This window comes from Caretta caretta, chromosome 25 (genome assembly GCF_965140235.1).
Source record: "Caretta caretta isolate rCarCar2 chromosome 25, rCarCar1.hap1, whole genome shotgun sequence".
NCBI lineage: Eukaryota > Metazoa > Chordata > Testudines > Cheloniidae > Caretta > Caretta caretta.
The window spans coordinates 20,134,088-20,159,874 of NC_134230.1; the positions used below are offsets into that span (position 1 = coordinate 20,134,088).

The 25,787-nt window shown below is 39.5% G+C and overlaps 1 protein-coding gene across 6 annotated transcripts in view; it reads left to right on the forward strand.

Annotated features, from left to right (window-relative positions):
- The window catches only part of EPS15L1 (epidermal growth factor receptor pathway substrate 15 like 1), an 83,392-nt gene that overhangs the window by 19,053 nt on the left and 38,552 nt on the right, over nucleotides 1–25,787 (forward strand). For 5 of the 6 annotated variants that reach the window (XM_048830798.2, XM_048830802.2, XM_048830801.2 and 2 more), the window contains 12 exons: nucleotides 138–374; nucleotides 1,143–1,300; nucleotides 3,344–3,500; nucleotides 6,982–7,044; nucleotides 8,540–8,625; nucleotides 9,370–9,442; nucleotides 10,086–10,247; nucleotides 20,097–20,294; nucleotides 20,687–20,851; nucleotides 23,763–23,889; nucleotides 24,259–24,309; nucleotides 25,180–25,316. In XM_048830798.2, coding sequence (XP_048686755.1) covers nucleotides 138–374; nucleotides 1,143–1,300; nucleotides 3,344–3,500; nucleotides 6,982–7,044; nucleotides 8,540–8,625; nucleotides 9,370–9,442; nucleotides 10,086–10,247; nucleotides 20,097–20,294; nucleotides 20,687–20,851; nucleotides 23,763–23,889; nucleotides 24,259–24,309; nucleotides 25,180–25,316 — 1,614 coding nt within the window. The remainder of the gene's footprint in view (nucleotides 1–137; nucleotides 375–1,142; nucleotides 1,301–3,343; nucleotides 3,501–6,981; nucleotides 7,045–8,539; nucleotides 8,626–9,369; nucleotides 9,443–10,085; nucleotides 10,248–20,096; nucleotides 20,295–20,686; nucleotides 20,852–23,762; nucleotides 23,890–24,258; nucleotides 24,310–25,179; nucleotides 25,317–25,787) is intronic. The other variant, XM_048830799.2, reaches the window with a different exon arrangement.

Here is a 25,787-nt window from a genome sequence, read left to right on the forward strand (position 1 = left end):
TGTATTTCTGATCTTTTCTCTTATCATGTTTATCTTCTTCTCTCTAGTATTTTGGACACTTACCATTGGAAACTTTTTGTTGTGTGTTCCTCTCTTCATTGGTGTATTACAGATATTTTTACCTTTTGCCTTTGCAGGCAATGCATTTGGTATATAGAGCTCTTGAGAAGGAGCCAGTTCCCTCAGTATTACCCCCCCCACTTATACCACCTTCCAAAAGAAAGAAGACACCAGTTTTTCCTGGTGCAGTTCCTGTTCTTCCTGCAAGTCCTCCACCTAAAGATAGCCTTCGTTCTACCCCATCCCATGGCAGTGTAAACAGCCTGAATAGCACAGGAAGTTTGTCACCCAAACACAGCATCAAGCAAACACAGGTACACATCTCATGTTAATTTTTATATCCTTTGCGATGAACTGTGCAAAACAGTGAAATGACTTTTTGCTGGATCACTTTTCTTTCCAAGGAAAACACTTTTTTGAGAGAAAGTATTTTATGTTTTGAAAACAAATGATGTCACAGGATGTGGGGAGAGCTGAATGTTAAAGGGTGAATTCTCTTTTAGTATGAATCTTACTGGCATGACCAGTAGGTTGGGCTCACAAAAGTGGGAGCTTGTCCCTGCATCAGCCCTAGCAGCAGTGTAGGGATGGATGTGTGCCCAGGACTCCAGTATGGATCTCCTGAGTTGCAGTGAAGAGTACTGTCAATAAGCACGCCTGTCTGGAGTGTTAGTAAGTCTCTAAGTTAGTAAGTTAGACAAAGCCCTGGCTGGGATGATTTAATTGGGGATCGGTCCTGCTTTGAGCAGGGGGTTAGACTAGATGACCTCCTGAGGTCCCTTCCAACCCTGATATTCTATGATTCTATGATTTTTATAAGTAGGAAGAATGTACCCAGTTTATGAACATTCTGTTTCTCAGTATTTGTGAGGTGGTCACATACAATATTAATCTTGATACGTTACTGAAGTGAAGGGAAATGTCAGTGGACTCTATAGGCTTGATCCTACAATATGTTGTGCACCTCTCAATTACTGTGGGCTTTGAGGGTACTCAGCATTATGCACAGGTGAGCCCTCAGTGTATTAATAAAGGTTGTGTTTGGTTTTGGCTAAAGTAAAAAAAACCTTTTTGTTTTTCAGCCATCTGTGAATTGGGTGGTACCACTGTCTGATAAGGTGCGATATGATGAAATTTTCTTAAAAACTGATATGGACATGGATGGCTATGTGAGCGGCCAAGAAGTGAAGGATATTTTTATACACTCAGGGTTGTCTCAGAATCTTCTAGCACATATATGGTAAGAATTCATCATCAGTTGTTTTGATTTTGCTTTCATTTGATTTTTTTTCAGCTAGTTGACTCTAGGAAATAGCATTTTTCATCCAGAAATGTGATACTAGCAATCCCCTTGTTGACTGCCACTGCTATTCTTCTTCATAGGGCTTCTTTTACCATACTATCTCAACAACATTTCATACATTTATAAGTAAGGATAAATTCTCTCAAGGAGAACAACCAAATCAATTTTCTTCCCTTCCTCTCATATTGAGATTAAAGCTTCTTATTTGATGGGGTAACAAGCTTTATGGATGGGTGGAATCAAATATGATATATCTTGACTTTAGTAAGGCTTTTGACCTTCCTAAACCTTACATAACCTTCTCATAAACAAACTAGATAAATGTGGCTTGGATGAACCTATTATAAGGTGGGTGCACAAGTGGCTGGAAAACCATACTCAGAGTAGTTATCAGTGGTTCACAATCAAGTTGGAAAAGCATACTGAGTGGGGTCCCAGAGGGATCTGTTCTGTATTCAGTTCTATTCAGTATCTTCATAAAGGATTTGAATAATGGCAAAGAGAGTACACTTCTTAAATTTGTGAACGCTACCAAGCTGGGAGGGGTTCCAAATGCTTTGGAGGACAGGATTAGAATTAAAAATGATTTTAACAAACTGGAGATATGGTCTGAATTAAAGAGGATGAAATTCAATAAGGAGAAATGCAAACTACTACACTTAGGAAGGAATAATCAACTGAACAAACACAAAATGGAAAATGACTGGCTAGGAAGGAGTACTGCAGAAAAAGATGTGGGGTTATAGTGGGTCACAAACTAATATGAGTCAACAATGAAATACTGTTGCAAAAAAAGCAAAAGTAATTCTGAGATGTATTAGTAGGAGTGATATAAGCAAGACATGAGAAGTAATTCTTCCATGCTACTTAGCATTGATAAGGCTTCAACTGGAGTATTGTGGCCAGTTCTAAAAACAACACTTTGGGAAGGATGTGGACAGATTGGAGAAAGTCCTGAGGAGAGCGACAAAAATTATTAAGGGTTTAGAAAACATGATGTACGAGAAAAGATTTATAAAATTGAGTTTGTTTAGTCTGGAGAAGAGAAGATTGAGGAAGGACATTAATGGCTATTAGCCAGGATGGGTAAGGAATGGTGTCCCTAGCCTGTTTGTCAGAGGGTGGAGATGGATGGCAGGAGAGAGATCACTTGATCATTACCTGTTAGGTTCACTCCCTTTGGGGCACCTGACATTGACCACTGTCGGTAGACAGGATACTGGGCTGGATGGACCTTTGGTCTGACCCAGTATGGCCATTCTTATGTTCTTATGACATAACAGTCTTCACGTATAAAAGGTTGTTATAAGAGGAGGGTGATAAATTGTTCTTAACCACTGAGGACAGGACAAGAATTAATGGGCTTAAATTGCAGCAAAAGAGATTTAGGCTAGACTTTAGGAAAAACTTCCTAACTGTAAGGGTAGTTAAACGCTGGAGCAAATTATCCAGGAAGGTTATGGACTCTCTGTTATTGGAGGTTTTGAAGAACTGGTTAGACAAACACCTATCAGGGATGATCTAGATAATACTTAGTCCTGCCTGGACTAGGTGACCTATGAAGGTCCCTTCCAGTCCTACATTTCTATGATACTATGATGCTACTTGGAAGGCATTCAGAGAGATCTATGAAACTTTGAAAACATAACCCTCCTTATCATGTCTCTGTAATGGTGGCATAAGTGCAGTCAGTACTCATATAGGCTATTCCATGAATGGGGAACATTTTAGCAGTCCTATCACTCAACTGGCTAAAAAGTCAAAGGCATTTTTTCCAAGAAAACGATGTTTCATTCAGCTAAGTGCATCTAATGAAACATTCATAGCTCAGCGTGTAGGACTTTTCCACTGAGGAAATGGGCTCTGATGAGGCTGAAACAACAATAAAATTATATGTATCTCAGATTTCATTGTATTAATAATAGTTGTTTGGTTTATAACACATTTTGACTTATGATAAGAATAACCAATTTCTAACAGGGCTTTGGCAGACACAAGACAGATGGGAAAGCTAAGCAAAGATCAGTTTGCACTAGCCATGTATTTCATTCAACAGAAGGTCAGTAAAGGGATTGATCCTCCACAGGTGTTGTCCCCAGATATGATCCCTCCTGCAGAGAGGAATACTCCCATACAAGTAAGTAATTGGTTATTAATAAATATATTGCTCTACTGGACCAATATGTGCTTTGAAAGTAACTAGCTTTGAGAGCTGTTAATTTTTTATTTATATTTTGTAACACATGGGATTGTTGAATCTTTAACTTGCAAGAATGTTTGTCTATCTTCTGTTTATAACTGAGTTCCAGATTTCAAAAAATGCTTCATGAATTGGTTATAAATTGTAAAAATTCTTACTAAATGAGTTGTCCGTTACCTTGGTAGCTTTCAAAAATATAAGGCCAGTTTCAGTTACCAGAGGGAATCCTACCTTGTGACTGGAAAAATTCCAGTTTAAAATTTTTATTAAAAAATATATCTTTCATCACAAAAGTGGTGGTGATAGGAAGAAGGGGAGAGGGAGTGGGAGCAAAATGAAAGACACAGTCAAGCAAATAGACAAGGGCAAAGGTTTTTCTGTCAGGACAGAGAGGAAAGAGTATATCTTGTAGACCTTGTGGAGGAAGAAGTGGCATGATTTGGACACAGCCTAGATTTTGCAGACTCCGAGAAAGAGGAGAAATTAAAGATGTCTACCAGATTGCGAGCCTGAGCACAGGAATGATAGAGGTATTGTCAAACAGTGAGAGAGAACAGAGGACTGGGGGAAGTGCTTTGGAGTGAAATCAAATTCAATTTTGGCCACATAAAATTTAACAGTGAGATATCTGGCAGGTGTCATGAGATAGAAAGAAACTGAGAGATGGGATTGGAGGAAGGCAAGTGTGAAGTGGAGGTAGATTTATTTATTATTTGTGTTGCAGTAGCACCTTCAAGCGCCAGCCAGGGACCTTGGCCCAGTTTTGCTAGGCACTGTACACACACAATATAAAGAGTCCCTTCCCAAAAGAGCTTACAATCTTAGCATACAGTGAGAGGCAATAGGTGGAAAAAATAAACAAGTGGAGGGGAGGGGAGTGACTGGCGAAAAGATGGTACAGTAGAACTTCAATTTTATGAACACTAATCATACCAGCACCAGTGATACAAACCATTTTTCCCTAGAGAGTGGAAAAAAATCCCACATAATGTAAATGAATGTCAATGAAGAACAAGTTGACAGCCCTTCACATTCCAGTGCCTTCAGTGCACTGGAAATCACTTTGCTATGGTTTGAAAGATGAAAAGAGGGCAATGCACCGTATCATAGTGTACTTGTGCACCATATCTACTGTAATTTTCAGATGTTAAATTTTATGAATTTTTCAAAATTGTGAACTCCTCAATCCACAGTTAAGTTTGTAAAATAGGGGTTGTACTGTAATTGAAATGAATGTCTATGAAATCCATGTGAGTGGATGAGGTCACTCAGAAGTAAGGAATAAAGGGTGAGGCAAGGACAGAACCTTGTGGCAGTGTTCTATATGTAAGCTGTGCAGCCATGCTGCTCACATCTCCTCTGTGCAGCTTCAGCAGGGATGTGGTGCGGCCCTTTAAGAACCCACTTTGCTCGTTCCCCCTGTTTTGATGACAGGGTGCATACAATCCAATTTATTCCATACAAGGGGTGTGGAAGCCCTTCAGGTCTTTGGGGTACACTTCAGGACACCCATTACGTATGAGCTCAGGTGAGGGGCCTGGCCAGGCTCTGCAGCGCCAGCCCAGGTCAGTGGAGTTTCTGGAGCTGTGGTCTGATGTGGTCAAAGCATGCATGCACACACACACCTTGCCTGGCAGTTGGTTTCCAGGAATGCAGTCATTCCTGCTGCCAAAAGGCAGCAGAGGAAGGAGCTGCAGACTGGGCCCTTTTATGCGAGTGCCCGGGGGTGAGGGAGGGGGAGGGGGTGTCTGAAACCCCCAACCCAGGGAAGGTGCGTCTGACATCACTTCCTGCCCACCCCACATGCATGGCCAGGCTCCTAAGGCTGCTTCAGAGTGAATCCAAGGGACAGGAACTACTAGTGTGTGCTACTGGGGATGAGCCACCAAGGAGTAGCCCCCCCTGAACACCCTTCACTCCCCCAACACACCTTTACACACGCACACACACAAAATTCCCCTCCCCCCTCATACACACTACTCACTTTAAAAATAAAAAAAGTATAAGCTTGCCCAAGGCCAAAAATATAGTGCTTCGTGAAGATGGTAGCTTGCTTAGTTTAGAAAAAAAAAAGTACAGTGAACATTGCTTCTGGGAGTCCTACAGAAAATCGGAAATGAGAGAAGGATCCCAAAAGAGATCCTCCTCTTCCTTCTCTGGATCTTTCTTGGTGTATGAGGAGAGGTCAGCATCGCAGACACTATAAGAGGACAAGGTGTCAGGAAGATATGACTGACACGCATCTTTAGGAAATCATAAATGATGACTAGGCATCAAATAAACAGACGGAGCTCACTTTTTTGCATTATAGTACAGCTAAACAGAAGAGCTCTGAAATAGGGTATATTTTTCTGTCTGCATGCTCATCTTACAGCATAATAGTTTAAGCTTTCTTGTTTAAATATTTATTTTTTTTATTTATTTGAAACCCTTTCCCTTTTTTAACTGGTTTGAATGAAATGGACTTCCTAATGAGTTGACCTGAAATGTAGGAAGTGGCCGTGCTGAGCATTGAGACAGAAAGGGAAAAACTCAGCAAACTTAGAAAGGAGGACTAAATACTGAATTTGAAGGTCGTGTAGAGCTAATAATCTAAACATGAATTATAGCTCTGAATGAAGTCTGAGATTAAGAATTTTACACAGATGCCACAAAGGAAGTCCTACAAGATGAACAGAAAACTATCATAGAAACAGCTGGGATGGAGAAACCAGAAAAATGTTAAGTCCTGTTTTAAGAAATTAGAAGATCACTAAAGAAAATAAGGGAATTTGAGAAGTTGATATTAGAACCGATATGAAATAGATGGACCTGTGCAAGACAATGAAAATAACATAGGAATTGCCAAAGCCGATCAGATCAATGATTGAGTTAGTCTGGTGTCCTGTCTCTGAATGTGGCAGTACTAGATGCTTTCCTTGAAAGTATAAAATCCTGTTAATGGGAGAAATTATTTCCTAATTCCTGGCAATTAATGGTTTATTCCCTGAAGCATGAGGGTAACCCTTATGCCTTTTAAATATTAGTGGAATGAGCTGTATTAATAATACTCTACATTATTCACATAAATGTCTAATTATTTTCTAAATCCTATTATGCTTTTTATCTCAATAGCTTGTAGCAGTGAATTCTACAGGTGGTCAAAGCATTGTGTGTTTCTGGGATTGTAGGGGGAGAATTTCCTTTTATCTGTTTCAAATGTATTTCACCCTTCATCTATGGGCCTCCTTGACACTCACATTGCCCTTGTCCAATCCATACAATGCACTTGTCATGTCACCACTTACAATTTTTTCTGTAAATGAAATAGTCTTAATCTTTTCATTCTCTCCCCAAATGGAAATCTTTCCATGCCTGTGACCATTTTTGTTGCCATTCTCTGAAGCTCTTCTATTTCTCCTATATCCTTTTTCTGTAGACTCTGTCAGGTTACTTGACCCCTTTAGGAACTGAGATCTCAGCGCTAACAGAAATGCGTCGTGTGAGTAATTCAACACCCCAAAGAATGTAAATTTGTTTGTGTAGTCCAGTTGTAACTTTGAGTTCTTTATTTCTGTCTCTTTCCCCATCTCTTCAGCACTAGTGCCCTATGACACCTAACAGTGTGGTGATGTCATTACAATCTGAACCTGCCACTTCTGGCTGTTTACCCAGTGGTAGGAGCTCCTTCAGCAATCTGAGATCCATTAATTTTTCAAGCACTTGTTTTGACAGGTAGCTCAATGTTGGCATATTAAATTACTAGGTCCGTAATTTACATTAAATTGCTGCCAATAAATATACCCTGGTGCAAGAACCTTAAAACTTCCCACTCATTCTTTAATTCATTGGTTCATATTTTTGATTTGCTATGTTTGTAGTTAAATGTAGCATGAAAAAAACTGCACCTTATCTGAGTGTAGTGTATTAACTTTTTGTTCATGTTGATTAGTGGGTTGTATTTGTCTAAGGCCTTGTCTCTACATGGCCACTTACAGTGCTGAAACTTTCTTCGCTCAGGGGTGTGAAAAAACCCCTGAGCAATGCAAGTTTCAGTGCTGTAAAGTGGCAGTCTCCATGCATGTTTGTACTTAGAAAATATGAGTAGTGTTAGAGAACAGGGAGCTGTTGTCTAGTAACTCTAAGACTTTGTATCTAGGTTTTCCTTACGCTCACCTGACCCCAACTAAACATACATGCCAAAGGATCCCTCATCTTCCCAAAGTAGGGTCTTAAGATGTTAAATCATGTAAGTTGGGAACTCAGGTCACCTATTCCTTCATTCTGAGTTGCTAGTTTCTGCTAAAAAAATACCACATATTTTCTGTTTAAAAAGAAAAAAAGCCCATTTTTCTCATCATAGTAGTTAGAAGCCTTTTGCAGTGTATTGTTTAAAAATATAGTTAAATACTGTAGATGTCCTGATTGTCAAACAGACAATGAAAGCTGAGAGGATTCGGTTTACAGTTCTCTCTCAAATACTGTCACTTTTCAGAGGAATAGAAATGCTGATTTTAATTCCACTTAAGGCCAAATCTTGAGGTCCTTCCTCAGTGAACATTTAATGAGCTTAAGAAGTGAGAGAAAACTTTTGAATCTGGCCTCTTAATTTCCAGTATACTCTGTGTTTGGTGATGAATGCCTGACACTGTAGCTTCTATAATCCTGGCCATTGAAATCAACACAAAAACTCCTGCTGACTTCAGTGAGGCCAGGGTTTCACCCATGAGTTTTAATCCTACTTCTTGAGCAAGTCCCTTAACTTCTCTGTGCCTCAGTTAACTCATCTGCTAAAGGGGATAAATGATACTCTTCTACCCCACAGAGAATTGTGAGGCTTGCTCATTTGCTGTTGCAAAATACTTTGTGTTCTCTGATGGAAGGTGCTAGAGAAGTGTAAAGTGAGGGGTGGATCCTGTGTCCTCAGTCTTTGCCCAGAATGCATTCCTGTTCTTAATTTGGCTTGCTTTATAATGGAATACTTTGATTTCTTACAGGATAGTTCAAGTTCTGTTGGCTCAGGAGAATTTACAGGGGTGAAAGAACTCGATGATATTAGTCAAGAGATTGCACATCTGCAGAGGTAAATATAGTGGACTGTTAAAGTTTAGTATTCTGAACCTGGGAAATGGAGGATTTTCCTCACTAATGATGGCTCTTAACAAATTGCATAAGAGTTTCTAACCGCTGCGCCCTCCAAAAAAGAGGAAACCTTGCATTTATTGGTTCCATAGATTCTTGTTTTTTAAAAAATGTGTGTGTATATCTGGTACAATCAAAAATAGGATCCCATCACTTTTTATATAGCTGAACCCAATTGTTCACTGTATTTTTTTATTTATAGCCAGAGTAGTTCATTCTGAAATGTCACTCTGAGGTAAGTAAAGTAAATTTTGCACAAACTAAAACCTTCCTTTTCATTTAAATGGAACCACTGAATCCCTGATTAGTAGAACAGTTTCAGTATTACTTCCCTTTTGGTTACTGGTGATTATTACTCCCATTGGTCCTATATTGTCTCTTGAATGTTAACAGTTCAGGCACCTTATCTGGCTGTCATTGACGTTAATGGTAACTCCCACTGATTACACTGAGAGCAGGAGCAGTGCCTAGAAAGTTTACTTGGAGTCTAGCACATCAAGTGAGAAGATGATTGTGGGGCAAATCAGTCTTTCAATATGAAAAAGAATATTTCTTAATTACTTCTTGAAAGTATGTAGGATTGCTTTTTCATCTGTGCATTGTTTACAAAAGAACGTTTAATTGATTTTTTGTAAAATACTGTCTTATTTTAATTGTATCAGTCATGTGAATGTTTTCCCTACAGAGAAAAATATTCACTAGAGCAGGACATTAGAGAAAAGGAAGAATCAATTAGACAGAAAACCAATGAAGTTCAGGTAAAAACTCTGGAGTATTATTAATGACATTTCTTTAAAATTCTACAGGATGCACCATCCACGTTTTAAACAGTTTTTTTTTTGTTCCCCCCCCTCTTCCCTCCCCACTACTTCCTTTATGAATTCATATGGGTAATGTTTATTCTGACACTTGGGGAATAACTTGTAGCAATGATTTCATTTTTCTGTGCACTGTAGAAAATGTTTTGTTTTGATGCTGGTTAGTGTAAAATTCAGATAGTATAGAATATAATAGAAAATGTTTCTCTTTGTTAATGCTTCATTAATATGGTTTAAACAACATTGTGAAGGTATCCATCTAAATACTGAAATTCATGTTCTCAAAATGATATATAATAGGCTTAGAATAGCTGAAATTCTTGTCTTTTGAGACTCTTCTCCCATCGCCTGGACTTTGATTTGTTATAGTAGATTACTCCTGAGTGCTGAAGTGCTGGCAGGTTTGGGGTTTTTTTGATCTGTTTACAAAAAGCACTGAAACCTTTGAGTGGGGGAAATGCTATAGGCAACACAGGCAGGTTGACTTTGGGGTTTGCCTACTTCAGTATGTCTCTTTAAGCTTAACTGCTTGTCACAGGACATCAGTTAAGTGTAGTCTATAATGTTGTGGATCTTTTTTCAGGAACTGCAGAATGATTTAGACAGAGAAACAAGTAACTTGCAAGAACTGGAAGCTCAGAAACAAGATGCTCAAGACCGTCTAGATGAAATGGACCAGCAGAAAGCCAAACTGAAAGATATGCTAAATGATGTGAGGCAGAAATGCCAGGAAGAAACACAGATGGTGAGTGTGTATTAATTCTGGAGGTGATCATGCATATTGCATCTTTTATTGGGGGATTTTGCTCTTAATCACCTATACCATACGAATACACACAGGTCCAGAAAAGGGCTTTATTAACTTGAATAGCTTTTCTAACAGTCATGAATATTTATTGAGCACCATACAATACGTGAAAAGCATGGTCCCTCTCCACAAGAACTACCGTCGTCGGGCACTGATGCAGGTAGTGGCAATGTTTATGAAAGATTATCATACCAGTGTTTCAGGAGAGAAATATGTTTTGAGGAGAGATACAGTAAAGAGAAGTTACTTTTTTGGTGCATGAAAGAGGTGTGTGGGGTTGGAGTTACAACATGGGGGAGCAGCATGGAAGAAGGTACAAAAAGTTGAGGTGAGAGGAAGATGGTTCAAAGGGAGGGATTAGGAGAAAGGGTAGGGTGGAGCAAAGGGAGGGGGAATTTAAGGGAATGAGAGATGCTAATTGAGTTCTTTGCGTCCATCTTCACTGCAGAGGATGTGGGGGAGATTCCCATACCTGAACCATTCTTTTTAGGTGACCCATCTGAGGAACTGTCCCAGATTGAGGTGTCAGTAGAGGTGGCTTTGATTAAATTAAATTGATAAACAGAAATAAATTGCCAGGCCCAGATAGTATTCACTCAAGAGTTCTAAAGGAACTCAAACATGAAATTGCAGAACTACTAACTGTGGTATGTAACCTATTGCTTAAGTCAGCTTTTGGACCAGATGACTGGAGGTAGTTAATGTACCGTCTATTTTTTAAAAAGGCTTCAGAGGCAATCCTGGCAAGTACAGGCTGGTAAGCCTAACTTCAGTACCAAGCAAATTGGTTGTAACTATAGTAAAAACCAGTATTCTCAGATAGGTAGATGAATGCAATATGTTGGGGAAGTGTCATGCCTCATCAATCTATTAGAATTCTCTGAGGGCCTCTGTCATGCTGTCTTAAATGGCTTACCACTGTGAGTGCCGAACTCAGGTCAGACTGTCAAAAAACAGGGCAGACACCTCAAACTGGTGGTATATTCTATAATTAGATTTCACCACGCCAGTAACAAATGTGAAATCCTGATCAATATATTAGTCTTACCATGGAGTCACAGACAGTCCCCTTAGGCTCTCCTGCCAGTCTTGCCATCCAGACAAACTGCACTTTGTGGTGGAAGGTTATTAAAACCAAAAATTACCTCAGATTAGGTTACTCCTAATCCAAAAGAATTGGTCACTTACCTCAGATCAAATTAGTATTCTGGATCTGACCAAAAACAAAGCTGAAGTCAATTTCTCTAGTAAACTAACTAAAGGGTTTATTAGCTAAGAAAAAGGGATGAGAGTTATTGAGAGGTTAGCAGGTAAAGTACATTAACAGGTGAGTCCAAGTTTGTAAATCCAAAATGTTAACAGAGTTGTTGTAATCTGCTAGATTTCCAAAAGTTCCTCAGGCATACCAAGTGTAATTCTGGGGATCTCTGTCCCCTTATTCAGTATTCCACCCCATTAGAATCCAAAGCAGTTCAGAGATACCTGATTATTCCCTGAATCCATTCTTATAGCTCTTTTTCCCAGAAAGGAATCTGGCAAGTGTCTCCATCACAGCATAGGCTTTTTCTTTGTTGACTAAATGCAGACTGAGTCTGTGGATTTCCCATTGTTGAACACAATGACCCATGCTTTGAAGCTTCTTCATTTACAGTTCCAAGGTGCCAGTCCTGTTTGATGGGCAATCCAATTACAAAGATATACACAGTGCATTTAGTTACAACAATCCAAACAATCTTTCATTAGTTTTCATGCAGTTTACACATCAAGTAAATTCTCACAAACATACACTTTTGATCTAGAGTTAATTAAATATGAGGTATGCTTAATGTAATGTGATAGTAAACTACAGGTTACAAGTATGTGAAGACAATAACATTAACTTTTTTTTTTGATATCCACACACAATTATCCTGAGGTTTTGATTTGAGCTGATTTGTCAGCATCACAGTGTCAACAAGCATATGGATAAGGGTGATCCAGTGAATATAGTGTGCTTGGATTTTCAGAAAGCCTTTGACAAGGTCCCTCACTGCAGGCTCTTAAGCAAAGTAAGCAATCCTGGAATAAGAGGAAAGACCCTCTTATGATCACTAAAAGATAGGAAGGAAACAAAGGGAGGGAAGGGATCTGTACTGGGACTGGTGCTGTTCCACATATTCATAAATGATCTGGAAAAACAGTGAATTCACAAAGTTTGCAGATGATACAAAATTACTCAAGATAGTTATACCCAAAGATGACTGCAGAGAATGACAAAGGGATCTCACTAAACTGGGTGACTGGGCAAGAAAATGGCAGAGGAAATTCAACTTTGATAAATGCAAAGAAATGCACATTGGGAAACGTAATCCAAACTATACATTCCAAATGATGGGTTCTACATTAGCTGTTACCACTCAAGAAAGAGATCTTGGACTCATTGTGGATCTACTCAATGTCCAGCAACAGACTAAAGAGCTAACAGAATGTTAGGAACCATTAGGCAGGGGATAGATAATAAAGCCGAAAATATCATAATGCCACTTAATAAATCCATGGTACGCCCACACCTTGAAAACTGGGTGCAGTTCTGGTCACCCCTTCTCAAAAAATATGTATTAGAAATGGAAAAAGTACAGAGAAAGGAAACAAAAACGATTAGTGGTATGGAGAAGCTTCCAGCTTTTTAATCTCTCCTGATATGGGACTGTTCAGCTTGGAAAAGAGATGACTGAAAGGAGGATATGAGAGAGGTGTTTAAAATCATGAATGTTTTGGAGAAAGTGAATAATGAAGTATTATTCACCCCTTCACAAAATACAAAAACCAGGGGGCACCAAAGGAAATTAATAGGCAGCAGGTTTAATACAAACATGAGGAAGTACTTCTTCACATAACACACAATCAACCTGTGGAACTCGTTGCTGGGGGTGTTGTGAAAGCCAAAAGTATAACTGGGTTAAAAAAGAATTAGATCAGTGCATAGAAGCTAGGTCCATCCATGGCGGTTAGCCAAAATGGTCAGGGACAAAACCCCATGCTCTGGGTGTCCCTAAATCTCTGACTGCCAGAAGGTGGGACTGGATGACATAGTATGGATCACTATAATTGTCCTGTTCTTTTCATTTCTTCTGAAGTGTCTGGCACTAGCCAGTGTTGAAAGACGTGCACTAACAGGTCCCCAGGGTCCCCATGGACAGTTAATTCACACCCCAGCTTGCTGAAAGCTAAATGTTTGTGTAAACAAGCCCTAAGACTAGAGGAAGCCATTGAAGAGACTGAAAGTGGTGAGTGATCTAGTCTGTGATCAGGAGAATGAATATTTTAGCAGAAGCATTTTGAATAGTCTGGAGGATGAGTGGCTGAGACAAGGTGCTAGGAAGCCAAAGAGGAGGAGAAGTCAAGGCAGTGACCAAGATGTAGACAAATGAAGAATATCAGACAAGTTGACTAGATCAGTTTTTGCCATGTTGAGCTTGAGATGTGGCAGTCCATCTGCAAGCGGAGCTGTTTGAATGGCACAGGTGATGGGTATAGATTGTGGTAGAGAAGCGGATTAGGATGTCATCAACACAGAGATGACATCAGTCTGTGGAAGTGGGTAATCCAGGGTTGACCACCTTGTTCTGTGCACTGTAGGAATTACTTAAAAAAATTAGTTTTATCTCTTCTTAAAACAGGCTGGCTGTTCCATTGAGGCAGTGTCATCATATGCCTATTCAATATCTTTTTGGCTGATAATGTTGCGTTGATTATTTTTTTAAAATATCTGGATCAAGTATCTGCCTATCTGAGGAGTCCAGCATACTCTATCTCCATATTCTGGGAGAAGAGACCCTTCCAATTAACTCTCATTAATGTCTAAAGTTTTAGGGTCCTTTAGGTAAACGTGAACATGCTGATCTTTTAATGATAACAGTTTTAAAAAACAAAACAAAACCCTAAATATGTACTGATTCATGGTGCACACCTCCCTATCACTTTCCCATCAGTTTATGTAGTAGTCACTTGAGGCCTTTATTTCCATTTTAGTAGCTTATTTAACTCTTTGCGTAGTCATTCGTATTGTTCTTGGGTGCTGCTGGAAGGTGTTAGCGCGTATACATCTATTTTGTTATTCTTTTACTTGTGATGGGTAAATAAATGGAGAAGAAAAGAAATACAGCAAGATAAATAATGCTCTGGTGCTCTTGTTCAGTTGGGTAACTTTGTTTTACTGGTAGCTTAAAATTGCAGGAAGTATTTATTTGACGCAGTCAGTAGTTTCAAACATCAGAATTTGTGTTTCAGTTCTATGTTAGTCTGATGAAAATACAGATAAGTGAACTTCTTTAATATCCTGACAAACAGGAAAAGGTTATTAAAAAGTGGGAAGTAGGATTATGCAATAATATTCCTCTTCTCTTGTGGACTCTGTCAACATTTACAAGTTGCCCAACTAGATATTATTCATGTTAGAGGTGAAAATGCCAATTTTAGAGGAACCAGGCTCAAAGCTGGGAAGTTTGATTTTGAGTCTTTTTAAAGTTTCAATACAGAAAATGTTTAAGGTACATTATTGTAATGACCAACATTTTAAGTTTGCAAAAAGAAAAGGAGTACTTGTGGCACCTTAGAGACTAACTAATTTATTTGAGCATGAGCTTTCGTGAGCTACAGCTCACTTCATCGGATGCATTTTGCTTGTTCATTTCTAACATTATTTCAGTATAGTCAACATGTTGTCTTTTTATAGAAACTCAATATCATCGGTTGTGACACTACACGACAGGGGAGCACCCTGTGACCCCCATATTCTTCATTTATATATAATTGTGTTATTGCATATAAAGCACGCCATGTAAGACATCAGGGGAAAGGTTATGATCATGCTGTAAGTTGCGGAATCGGCCAGATATTAGTTCTCCATGGAAAACAGCAAGGAAAGCAACCAATGCCCGGGTGGGTGTCAAACAACCATCAACAGCCACTGTCCAGCAAGGGAGTTACAATTTAACGACTCACCTGCATAAGGCCATCCCAGGGGAATTGCTCAACCTTGCCTGGGGACTCAGCAATGCCCACCAGACATGCCTAGACTTTTGTTCTCCAAGCACATGGACTAAGGGTATAAAATAGGTGAAACCTGTGTACTATGAATTCAATATCCAGTGGGGTGAGAAACTGCTTAATCTAGATGTTGCCCAATCTAATAAGGTTGAGAGTGTAGACTGCATGCTTATATTTTCTTTTCTTTCGGTAACTAACTCTGATTTATCACTTATAATCACTTAAAATCTATCCTTTGTAATCAATAAACTTGTTTTAGTGTTTATCTTTACCAGTGAGTTTGCCGGAAGTGTTTGGGAAATCTGCTCAGATTTACGAAGGCTGGTGTATATCCACTTTCCATTGTTGAAGTGGGGAACCAATTAACAAACTTTCACTGATTGTCTTGAGCAATGCAAGACTGTATATTCCTGAGGTACAAGGTGGGGGGATTTGGCTGGTGCCTTATTCTGTGTGATTCATGAGTGGCTCTATGAACATTCATGCAATCTAGCTGGGTGTAGGGCTCCACATGCAGTTGTGCTGAGTAATAACAGCGCCTAGAGGGGTTTGCTGCTTGTCACTAGCAAAGCATTGTGGGAGACAGCCCAGGCTGAAGAGTTAAGGGGGCACAGTGGTCCTACGTTTCCAGGATGCACCCTGAGGATCCCATCACACCGGTCGTATAGGTACATAGGAAACAGGAAATTGGTATAACCCTTGTAAATTTGGTTCTGCTGAAAGCTGACCACTTTAATAAATGTACTCAATGTATTTAAAAAAAAAAAAGTCACAGGCAAAGGAGTAAAAAGAAAAGGAGTACTTGTGGCACCTTAGAAACTAACACATTTATTTGAGCATAAGCTTTCGTGAGCTACTTCATCGGATGCATTCAGTGGAAAACACAGTGGGGAGATTTATATACATAGAGAACATGAAACAATGGGTGTTACCATACACACTGTAAGGAGAGTGATCAGGTAAGATGAGCTGTTACCAGCAGGAGAGCCGGGGTGGGGGGGTTGGGGAGAGAGACCTTTTGTAGTGATAATCAAGGTGGGCCATTTCCAGCAGTTGAGAAGAACATCTGAGGAACAGTGCTGGGGAGGGGGGGAATAAACATGGGGAAATAGTTTTACTTTGTGTAATGACCCATCCACTCCCAGTCTTTGTTCAAGCCTAAGTTAATTGTATCCAGTTTGCAACTTAATTCCAATTCAGCAGTCTCTCGTTGGAGTCTGTTTTTGAAGATTTTTTGTTGAAGAATTGCAACTTTTAGGTCTGTAATTGAGTGACCAGAGAGATTGAAGTGTTCTCCAACTGGTTTTTGAATGTTATAATTCTTGACTTCTGATTTGTGTCCATTTATTTTTTTACGTAGAGACTGTCCAGTTTGACCAATGTACATGGCAGAGGGGCATTGCTGACACATGATGGCATATGTCACACTGGTAGATGTGCAGGTGAACGAGCCTCTGACAGTGTGGCTGATGTGATTAGGCCCTATGATGGTGTCCCCTGAACAGATATGTGCACACAGTTGGCAACGGGCTTTGTTGCAAGGATAGGTTCCTGGGTTAGCGGTTCTGTGGTGTGGTGTGTGGTTGCTGGTGAGTATTTGCTTCAGGTTGGGGGGCTGTCTGTAAGCAAGGACTGGCCTGTCTCCCAAGATCTGTGAGAGTAATGGGTCATCCTTCAGGATAGGTTGTAGATCCTTGATGATGCGTTGGAGAGGTTTTAGTTGGGGGCTGAAGGTGATGGCTAGTGGCGTTCTGTTATTTTCTTTGTTGAGCCTGTCCTGGAGTAGGTGACTTCTGGGTACTCTTCTGTCTCTGTCAATCTGTTTCTTCACTTCAGCAGGTGGGTATTGTAGTTGTAAGAAGGCTTGATAGAGATCTTGTAGGTGTTTGCCTCTGTCTGAGGGGTTGGAGCAAATGCGGTTGTACCGTAGAGCTTGACTGTAGACAATGGATCATGTGCTGTGGTCTGGATGAAAGCTGGAGGCATGTAGGTAGGCATAGCAGTCAGTAGGTTTCTGGTATAGGGTGGTGTTTATGTGATCATCGCTTATTAGCACCGTAGTGTCCAGGAAGTGGATCTCTTGTGTGGACTGGTCCAGGCTGAGGTTGATGGTGGGATGGAAATTGTTGAAATCATGGTGGAATTCCTCAAGGGCTTCTTTTCCATGGGTCCAGATGATGAAGATGTCCTCAATATAGCGCAAGTAGAGTAGGGGCGTTAGGGGAGGAGAGCTGAGGAAGCATTGTTCTAAGTCAGCCATAAAAATGTTGGCATACTGTGGGGCCATGCGGGTACCCATAGCAGTGCCGCTGATTTGAAGGTATACATTGTCCCCAAAGGTGAAATAGTTATGGGTGAGGACAAAGTCACAAAGTTCAGCCACCAGGTTAGCCGTGACATTATCGGGGATAGTGTTCTTGACGGCTTGTAGTCCATCTTTGTGTAGAATGTTGGTGTAGAGGGCTTCTACATCCATAGTGGCCAGGATGGTGTTTTCAGGAAGGTCAACGATGGATTGTAGTTTCCTCAGGAAGTCAGTGGTGTCTCGAAGATAGCTGGGAGTGCTGGTAGCGTAGGGCCTGAGGAGGGAGTCTACATAGCCAGACAATCCTGCTGTCAGGGTGCCAATGCCTGAGATGATGGGGCATCCAGGATTTCCAGGTTTATGGATCTTGGGTAGCAGATAGAATACCCCAGGTCGGGGTTCCAGGGGTGTGTCTGTGCGGATTTGTTCTTGTGCTTTTTCCCAACAAATGGTGTAGTTTCTTTTGGTAACCCTCAGTGGGATCAGAGGGTAATGGCTTGTAGAAAGTGGAGTTGGAGAGCTGCCTAGCAGCCTCTTGTTCATATTCCGACCTATTCATGATGACAACAGCACCTCCTCTGTCAGCCTTTTTGATTATGATGTCAGAGTTGTTTCTGAGGCTGTGGATAGCATTATGTTCTGCCCGGCTGAGGTTATGGGGCAAGTGATGCTGCTTTTCCACAATTTCAGCCCGTGCATGTCGGCAGAAGCACTCTATGTAGAAGTCCAGTCTGTTGTTTTGACCTTCAGGAGGAGTCCACCCAGAATCCTTTTTTTTGTAGTGTTGGTAGGAAGGTCTCTGTGGGTTAGTATGTTGTTCAGAGGTGTGTTAGAAATATTCCTTAAGTCGGAGATGTCGAAAATAGGATTCTAGGTCACCACAGAACTGTATCATGTTTGTGGGGGTGGAGGGGTAGAAGGAGAGGCCCCGAGATAGGACAGATTCTTCTGCTGGGCTAAGAGTATAGTTGGATAGATTAACAATAATGCTGGGTGGGTTAAGGGAACCACTGTTGTGGCTCCTTGTGGCATGTAGTAGTTTAGATAGTTTAGTGTCCTTTTTCTTTTGTACAGAAGCAAAGTGTGTGTTATAAATGGTTTGTCTAGTTTTTGTAAAGTCCAGCCATGAGGAAGTTTGTGTGGAAGGTTGGTTTTTTATGAGAGTATCCAGTTTTGAGAGCTCATTCTTAATCTTTCCCTGTTTGCTGTAGAGGATGTTGATCAGGTGGTTCCGCAGTTTCTTTGAGAGTGTGTGGCACAAGCTGTCAGCATAGTCTGTGTGGTCTGTAGATTGTAATGGATGTTTTACCTTCAGTTCTTTTGGTATGATGTCCATCTGTTTGCATTTGGAAAGGAAGATGATGTCTGTCTGTATCTGTACGAGTTTTTTCATGAAGTTGATAGATTTTCACTCCATACGGCTAAATTCAGTGCCTTGCATAATGACAGCGGCCAGTGCCAGGTGCCCCAGAAGGAATGAACAGAACAGGTAATCATCAAGTGATCCATTCCCAGCTTCTGGCAAACAGAGGCTGGTGACACCATCCCTGCCCATCCTGGCTAATAGCCATTGATGGACCTATTCTCCTTGAATTTATCTAGTTCTTTTTTTAACCCTGTTATAGTAGTGACCTTCACAACATCCTCTGGAAAAGAGTTCCACAGGTTGACTGTGTGTTGTGTGAAAAAATACTTCCTTTTGTTTGTTTTAAACCTGCTGCCTATTAATTTCATTTGGTGACCCCCTATATCTTGTGTTATGAGATGGAGTAAATAAGACTTTCTTATTTACTTTCTCCACACCAGTCATGATTTTTATAGACCTCTATCATATCCCCCCTTAGTCATCTTTTTCCAAACTGAAAAGTCCCAGTCTTATTAATCTCTCCTCATATGACAGCTGTTCCATATCCCTCATCATTTTTGTTAGCCTTTTTCTGAACCTTTTCCAATTCGAATATATTTTTTCTGAGATGGGGCGACCACATCTGCACGCAGTATTCAAGATATGGGCATACCATGGATTTATATCGAGGCAATATGATATTTTCTGTCTTATTTATCCCTTTCTTAATGATTCCCAATATTCTGTTCGCTTTTTTTTACTGCCGCTGCACAGTGAGTGGATGTTTTCAGAGACCTATCCACAATGACTCCAAGATCTCTTTCTTGTGTGGTAACAGCTAATTTAGACCCCATCATTTTATATGTATAGTTGGAATTATGTTTTCCAATGTGCATTACTTTGCATTTATCAACATTGAATTTCATCTGCCATTTTGTTGCCCAGTCACCAAGTTTTGAGAGATCCTTTTGTTGCTCTTCGCAGTCTGCCTGGGACTTAACTATCTTGAATATAATGAAATATGAATTAATCACAAATAATTAATAATAATGTTACTTTAATTTCTATTTGCACTCTGAAGTTGGCACTGCATGGCAATTTTTTTCAGATTTCATCATTGAAAATGGAGATTCAGTCTCAGGAATCCAATTTAAAATCACAGGAAGATGATCTGAATAAAGCAAAAGCAGAGCTGAATCGTCTCCAGCAGGAAGAGACTCAGCTAGAACAGAGTATCCAAGCAGGAAAAGTGCAACTTGAAACAATAATTAAATCTTTAAAATCAACACAAGAAGAAATTAATCAGGTATTGTTTGTAGTCTATACACATCTTTCTCCCTCCTTTAAAGCCCAGTAGTTTAGGAAGGGGTGAACTGCACCTACAAAGTGAATCCTGCAGAAGAAAAATAGACTGCTATAATTTCATAGGGTTTTGTGACTGTAGACTAATACTTTGTTTGCCAGTTCATGTAAAAAATATAGTCGGGACAATTCTGTAACAATTTGACAATTGTTTTTAACCTCGCGCAGAATTACTCCCATATCTCTGGAGCCCTGCAGTAACCAAATTCCAGAGAGAATACAATGTTCAGATTTGTCAATGAAAACTAGTTTTCATTCTCAAAGAGTAGTTAGTTGCTTGCTCATATGAGTGTATGTCTAATCCTGCATGATACTGAAATATTTTTCATTATTTAGGCAAGAAGTAAACTTTCTCAGCTTCAAGAGAGTCACCAGGAAATCAGTAAAAGTATTGAACAAAATAATGATGCTCTGAATGGGATTCATGGTGGTAGTATGACGAATTTAGCGGACATAAGTGAAGGAATTGCACAGAAAGAAAGAGGAAATTTTGGAGCTATGGTAAAGACTGAATAAAAGTAACAAGTGGATTTATGGTTCAATGCATTGTAAAATACATTTTACAATCATTAGATTTGTAACTTGCACCTAAACTCAGATTGTAAAAAGATTTTTATTTAGTTGACTGTGTGATCTTAACAGGCACTGTAATCTCTGCAAGATGGCAGCCTCCATCCACAGGCTTAGAACATTTTAGTTCTCGTGATGATTAATTCTTATGTCTTATCTATGCTAGAAATAGTCTGCTGGAATAGCTGTGCCATCAAACTTTCTTACCGGAGATGCAGCTTATTCCATCAAAACAGGTCTTTTTGTTGGTATAGCTTATAGCAGTTCTTCAAATTAAATAAGCAATACTGGCCAAAGGAATTGTTGCCAGTATAACTGCATGAATGCAGGAAAAGTCCTGGCATAGCTATTGGTTAAGGTTGTGATGTTTTTTTTTCCCCTTACTCCTATGTGACATAGTTATGCAGGTAAAAGTTTTAAATGTAGACTAGACTGTAATGTGTTGCCTGTCTGACTTTTGGCCTGAGCAAAATAGGGACACATTTCTTTTAAATTCCAGTCCAGCTGTTCTCTTGGGGTCCTTCAGTCATGTAGGGTTTCTGTTTTTCTGTAGGATGTGAGCTGTACACTTACACACTTCAGCAATACAACCTAAACCACAAGAAGAAAAGGAGTACTCAGATGTGATGAAGTGAGCTGTAGCTCACGAAAGTTTATGCTCAAATAAATTTGTTAGTCTCTAAGGTGCCACAAGTACTCCTTTTCTTTTTTGCGGATACAGACTAACACGGCTGCTACTCTAAACCACAAGAGTTTATCCAAAAAATAATGTATGGACGTCTTTGTCTTCCTCTAAAATACTCCCAGCATCACTATTCTCTCATCCAGTATATTTATTTTAGCTGTGTATTTTGCCTCCATATATTCCTTCAGGATCTTAAGAACTTCCTTAACTGATTTTCTTTAGGCAGCTATTACTAATACTAATCCTTAGTAAATTACACAAACAACCAATGTTTATAATTTGTGTGTTCATTTCTCCAAATTTAAGTCTTGTTGCATCCATATGCTGTTCGTGTGTCCTCTCCAGGGAAAGCCATCTTGCAAACCCTAATATAAATAAGATGCTTACTGTAGGGTTAGCCTGATTGTACCATGAGCTCCCATTCATAATTTGGAGGCCTAGCTAAAGAAAAAGTGAAGTCAAAGAGATGTGCTACTGGATTGGATGTTGTTTGAGCAAAGCTTATTGTTCTACATTTGCTATTGTACCTGACCACAATTTATCCCAGCATAAGAGGAAGGTTGACATTTTTTGCTCTTTTAAATAATTGTCATTTAAAATCTTTTGTAAAATTAAAAAGTTGTGAACACTGTCTCCAAAATACCCAATTTGAAGGGAGTTTCAAGAAAATTTTATTTTTCCATATTTATTGGTTTTGTTTTTATTTTTTTTGTAGAAATCAGATTTTATTTTGCTATTTTAGAAGACTTGATTATATAAAAGTGAAAGTAGAATAGCTGTCTTAAAGAATGTTTCCTTTTTTAGGTATCCAAAGCACTTTGATCTATTTCAAAATAAACATTTAAGTGAAATATGAAAGCATTAATAATATGCAAATACTTATAGAACACCACTATATTGTACATAGTATATTTAGTACACTGGCCTAATAAGCATTTAGAAAGTACTGTACCTTTCTGCCTTGCATTACTTTGTCTCTGCTCAAGCAACAAAGGGAAAACACTTGAGAAAGAAAGGGATTGTATCAGAACAGTGATGCTTTCACAGACTTGTTGTTTTTTAATACTTTGCTGCACAGTCTTTGTGCTTGAATGGTTATTGTCAAACTCAGTTTCAAGTGGAAGTCTCTGGAATGTTGCTTTTATTGGTAAAGACTGAGAACCACTTATTGGAAGAAAACTCTATGTTCATAGAAAAGTTTGTAAAACATTTGTTTCTTTCCTGTTTCTTAATCCGTCTTTCCTCCTCTGTATTTTGTTTCTTTTGCTGTTGAAAAATTTTATTTTAAACTTCTTCATTTGTGTCTTCTATACTGAGGAGAGATCCTTTTAGCTTTGTAAACTCCAAGGCCTTGTCTGTTGTTGTTAGTAAACATTTATTATGGTCAAAAGGCATCAGTCAGGATTGGCGCTCCTTTGTACTGAGTGCTGTACAAACATAGATAAGCGACAATCCCTACTCCAGAGGGTTTACAGTCTAAAAGACACAAAATAGGCAAAGACAAGGGTATAAGGATATATCATACAAACAAATGCATATGATGAAGAATTGACACAACTTTGTTAGTTCGTGTGTTGTGGTTGTGGCTTGCTTTTTTTAGTTTATCAAAATTGGCTTGAACTGTGCTAGCAATAACCATAGTTAACCTGAAAACTATGCTATGGATGACATCTGTGTAGGAGAGTTAGTTTCCAGCATAGCTAGGGTAGCATGTTTTTAGAAGGAAATCTATCCTTATTCTTGCTTGTCAAGTGGACTGCGGTAGATCTATTCAAAACAGTTTTGTTATAATTGTTCCTGCTCCACTGTAGTCTGGACAGCGATCAATAGCCAAAGATTTGTGGAAAGATATATTTATCTTGGAAATTAAGATGTTTTACATGGTGGTGGGGCTTTTGCAAAACCTAGAGGGGTGGAATTTTAGAAAGTTTGTGAAGGTATTTCATTTTGTGTGCTGTACGCAGTGTTGATGTTCTATGTAGCCTCAAGCAATGTATTTATGACATTTGCTTCAGTTTAAAGGGCACTTCTGGCTTCAATAAGGAGCTTCTTGAATTTAAAACAAAATTGAACAGGAATAAGATACATCAGAATATAACTGGATGATTAATCATTTTAATATTGATAAAATCTTTGTAATATTTCTCTTAATTCTAGGATGATCCCTTCAAGAATAAAGCTTTATTGTTTAGTAATAATACACAAGAATTACATACAGACCCATTCCAGGCCGAAGATCCATTCAGATCTGATCCTTTTAAAGGAGCAGACCCTTTCAAAGGCAGTAAGTAACTAATGGCTAATATAAGAATCAGAAGACCATATTGTACTATAAATGTATTTTTACAAACTGTGCTAATCTTATTAACTGAGTGTATGTCTACAGTGCCTGCAGTTTGGACTAAGGGATGTGAAGAGCCATGCGCACTGAAATGCTGCACTGTAATTTCCCTGTGTGGATGCCCTGGGTACAAACTTAAAGGTACAGAGTTTACACTTTTAAGTTTGCTCCCACAGCATCTACACAGGGGAGTTATAGTGCAGCACTTCGGTGTGCACTGCTGTTCACACCCCATTAGTCCGAACTGTAGGGCAGTTGGAGACATTCTCTAAGTACGTGACAAAACAAGATATTTTTCTTTTTTTTACCTAGATGATCCATTCCAGAATGATCCTTTTTCAGAACAGCCACCTGTTTCAACAGGTAAAAGCTTTTCCTTTGAGACAGGTGGGATATAATTTGTAGCCAAATATAGATATGCCCAGTATACAGCTGGCCTTCCAAGACTTCAGATTTTCAGTTTAAACTGCGGAGCCCAGAGAGAGAGAGAGTATGTGTGTTTGTTTTTCAGTTTAAACTGGGGGGCCCAGAGTGTGCACGTGCATGAGCGAGCTCATTAAGAAGTTTAATAAGGTACCATATATACTCGTTCATAAGCCGAATATTTTTGGTAAAAATGTGACTCATCAAAGAGCGGAGGTCGGTTTATAAACGGGTCTGCACCAAAATTTGATGATTTTAAACTCTATGAAATCATTGTGCCACTTCCTGCAGCTCCCATTGGCTGGGAACAGCGAACCGCAGCCACTGGGAGCTGAGGGGCTCCGTGCCTGTGAATGCCCCAGGTAAACAAAATGTCTCAACCCACCAGTGGCTTACCCTGATGGGCCGGGAGCCAAAGTTTGCCAACCCCTGAAATGTAGGGTCGGTTTATGAAAGGGTCATACAGTTTTTACTATTTTTACCTATCCATCTTGGGGGGTCGGCTTATAAACGACCAGGCTAATGAACAAGTATATGTGGTATATACAGTTTTATTAAATGTAGTTCGTAACTGTAATATCAACTCCATAAAACATCATCCATTTAATCAGAATTTTAAATAATCATAATAGTTTTCTCCTTTTTTAGAGTAGAATATATTCATAATTTATTATTTGATAAATAAGTTTGAGATAAAGGCATATTTGTTCCGACTCCTTGCTAATGCGTGATTGTTCCCTGTAGCACATTGTCTAGTATTTTACCAGTAAAGCAGTACATTTTGTTTACCTCTCGTAACTCTTTTGCTAGATCCATTTGGAGGGGATCCATTTAAAGAAAGTGACCCATTTCGTAGTTCTGTCTCTGAAGATTTTTTTAAGAAACAGGTGAAGAATGATCCATTTACCTCAGATCCATTCACAAAAAAACCCACACTGCCCTCAAAGGTAGGTAATTTTTAAATTTGTGTATGTTGCACTATAATAAACTTTTCTACTGTTATTCACAGTCCATTTTGGTCAATTTCACGGTCATGGGATTTAAAAAATCATAAATTTCATGATGTCAGATATTTAAATCTGAAACTTCATGGTGTTGTAATTGTAGCAGGCCTGACCCAAAAGGGATTAGTGGGGGCATCGCACAGTTATTGTAGGGGGGTCGCAGTATTTCCGCCCTTACTTCTGTGCTGCTACTGGCAGTTGGCGCTGCCTTCAGAGCTGGCCGGCTGGAGAGCAGCAGCTGCTGGCCAGGAACCCAGCTCTGAAGGCAGCGCCACTGACAGCAGTAGCGCTGAAGTAAGGGAGGCCTGGTATGGTATTGCTACCCTTACTTCTGTGCTGCTACCTTCAGAGCTGGGACCTCAGCCAGCAGCCGCCACTCTCTGGCTCCCATTGCTACACTTACTTCGGAGCTGC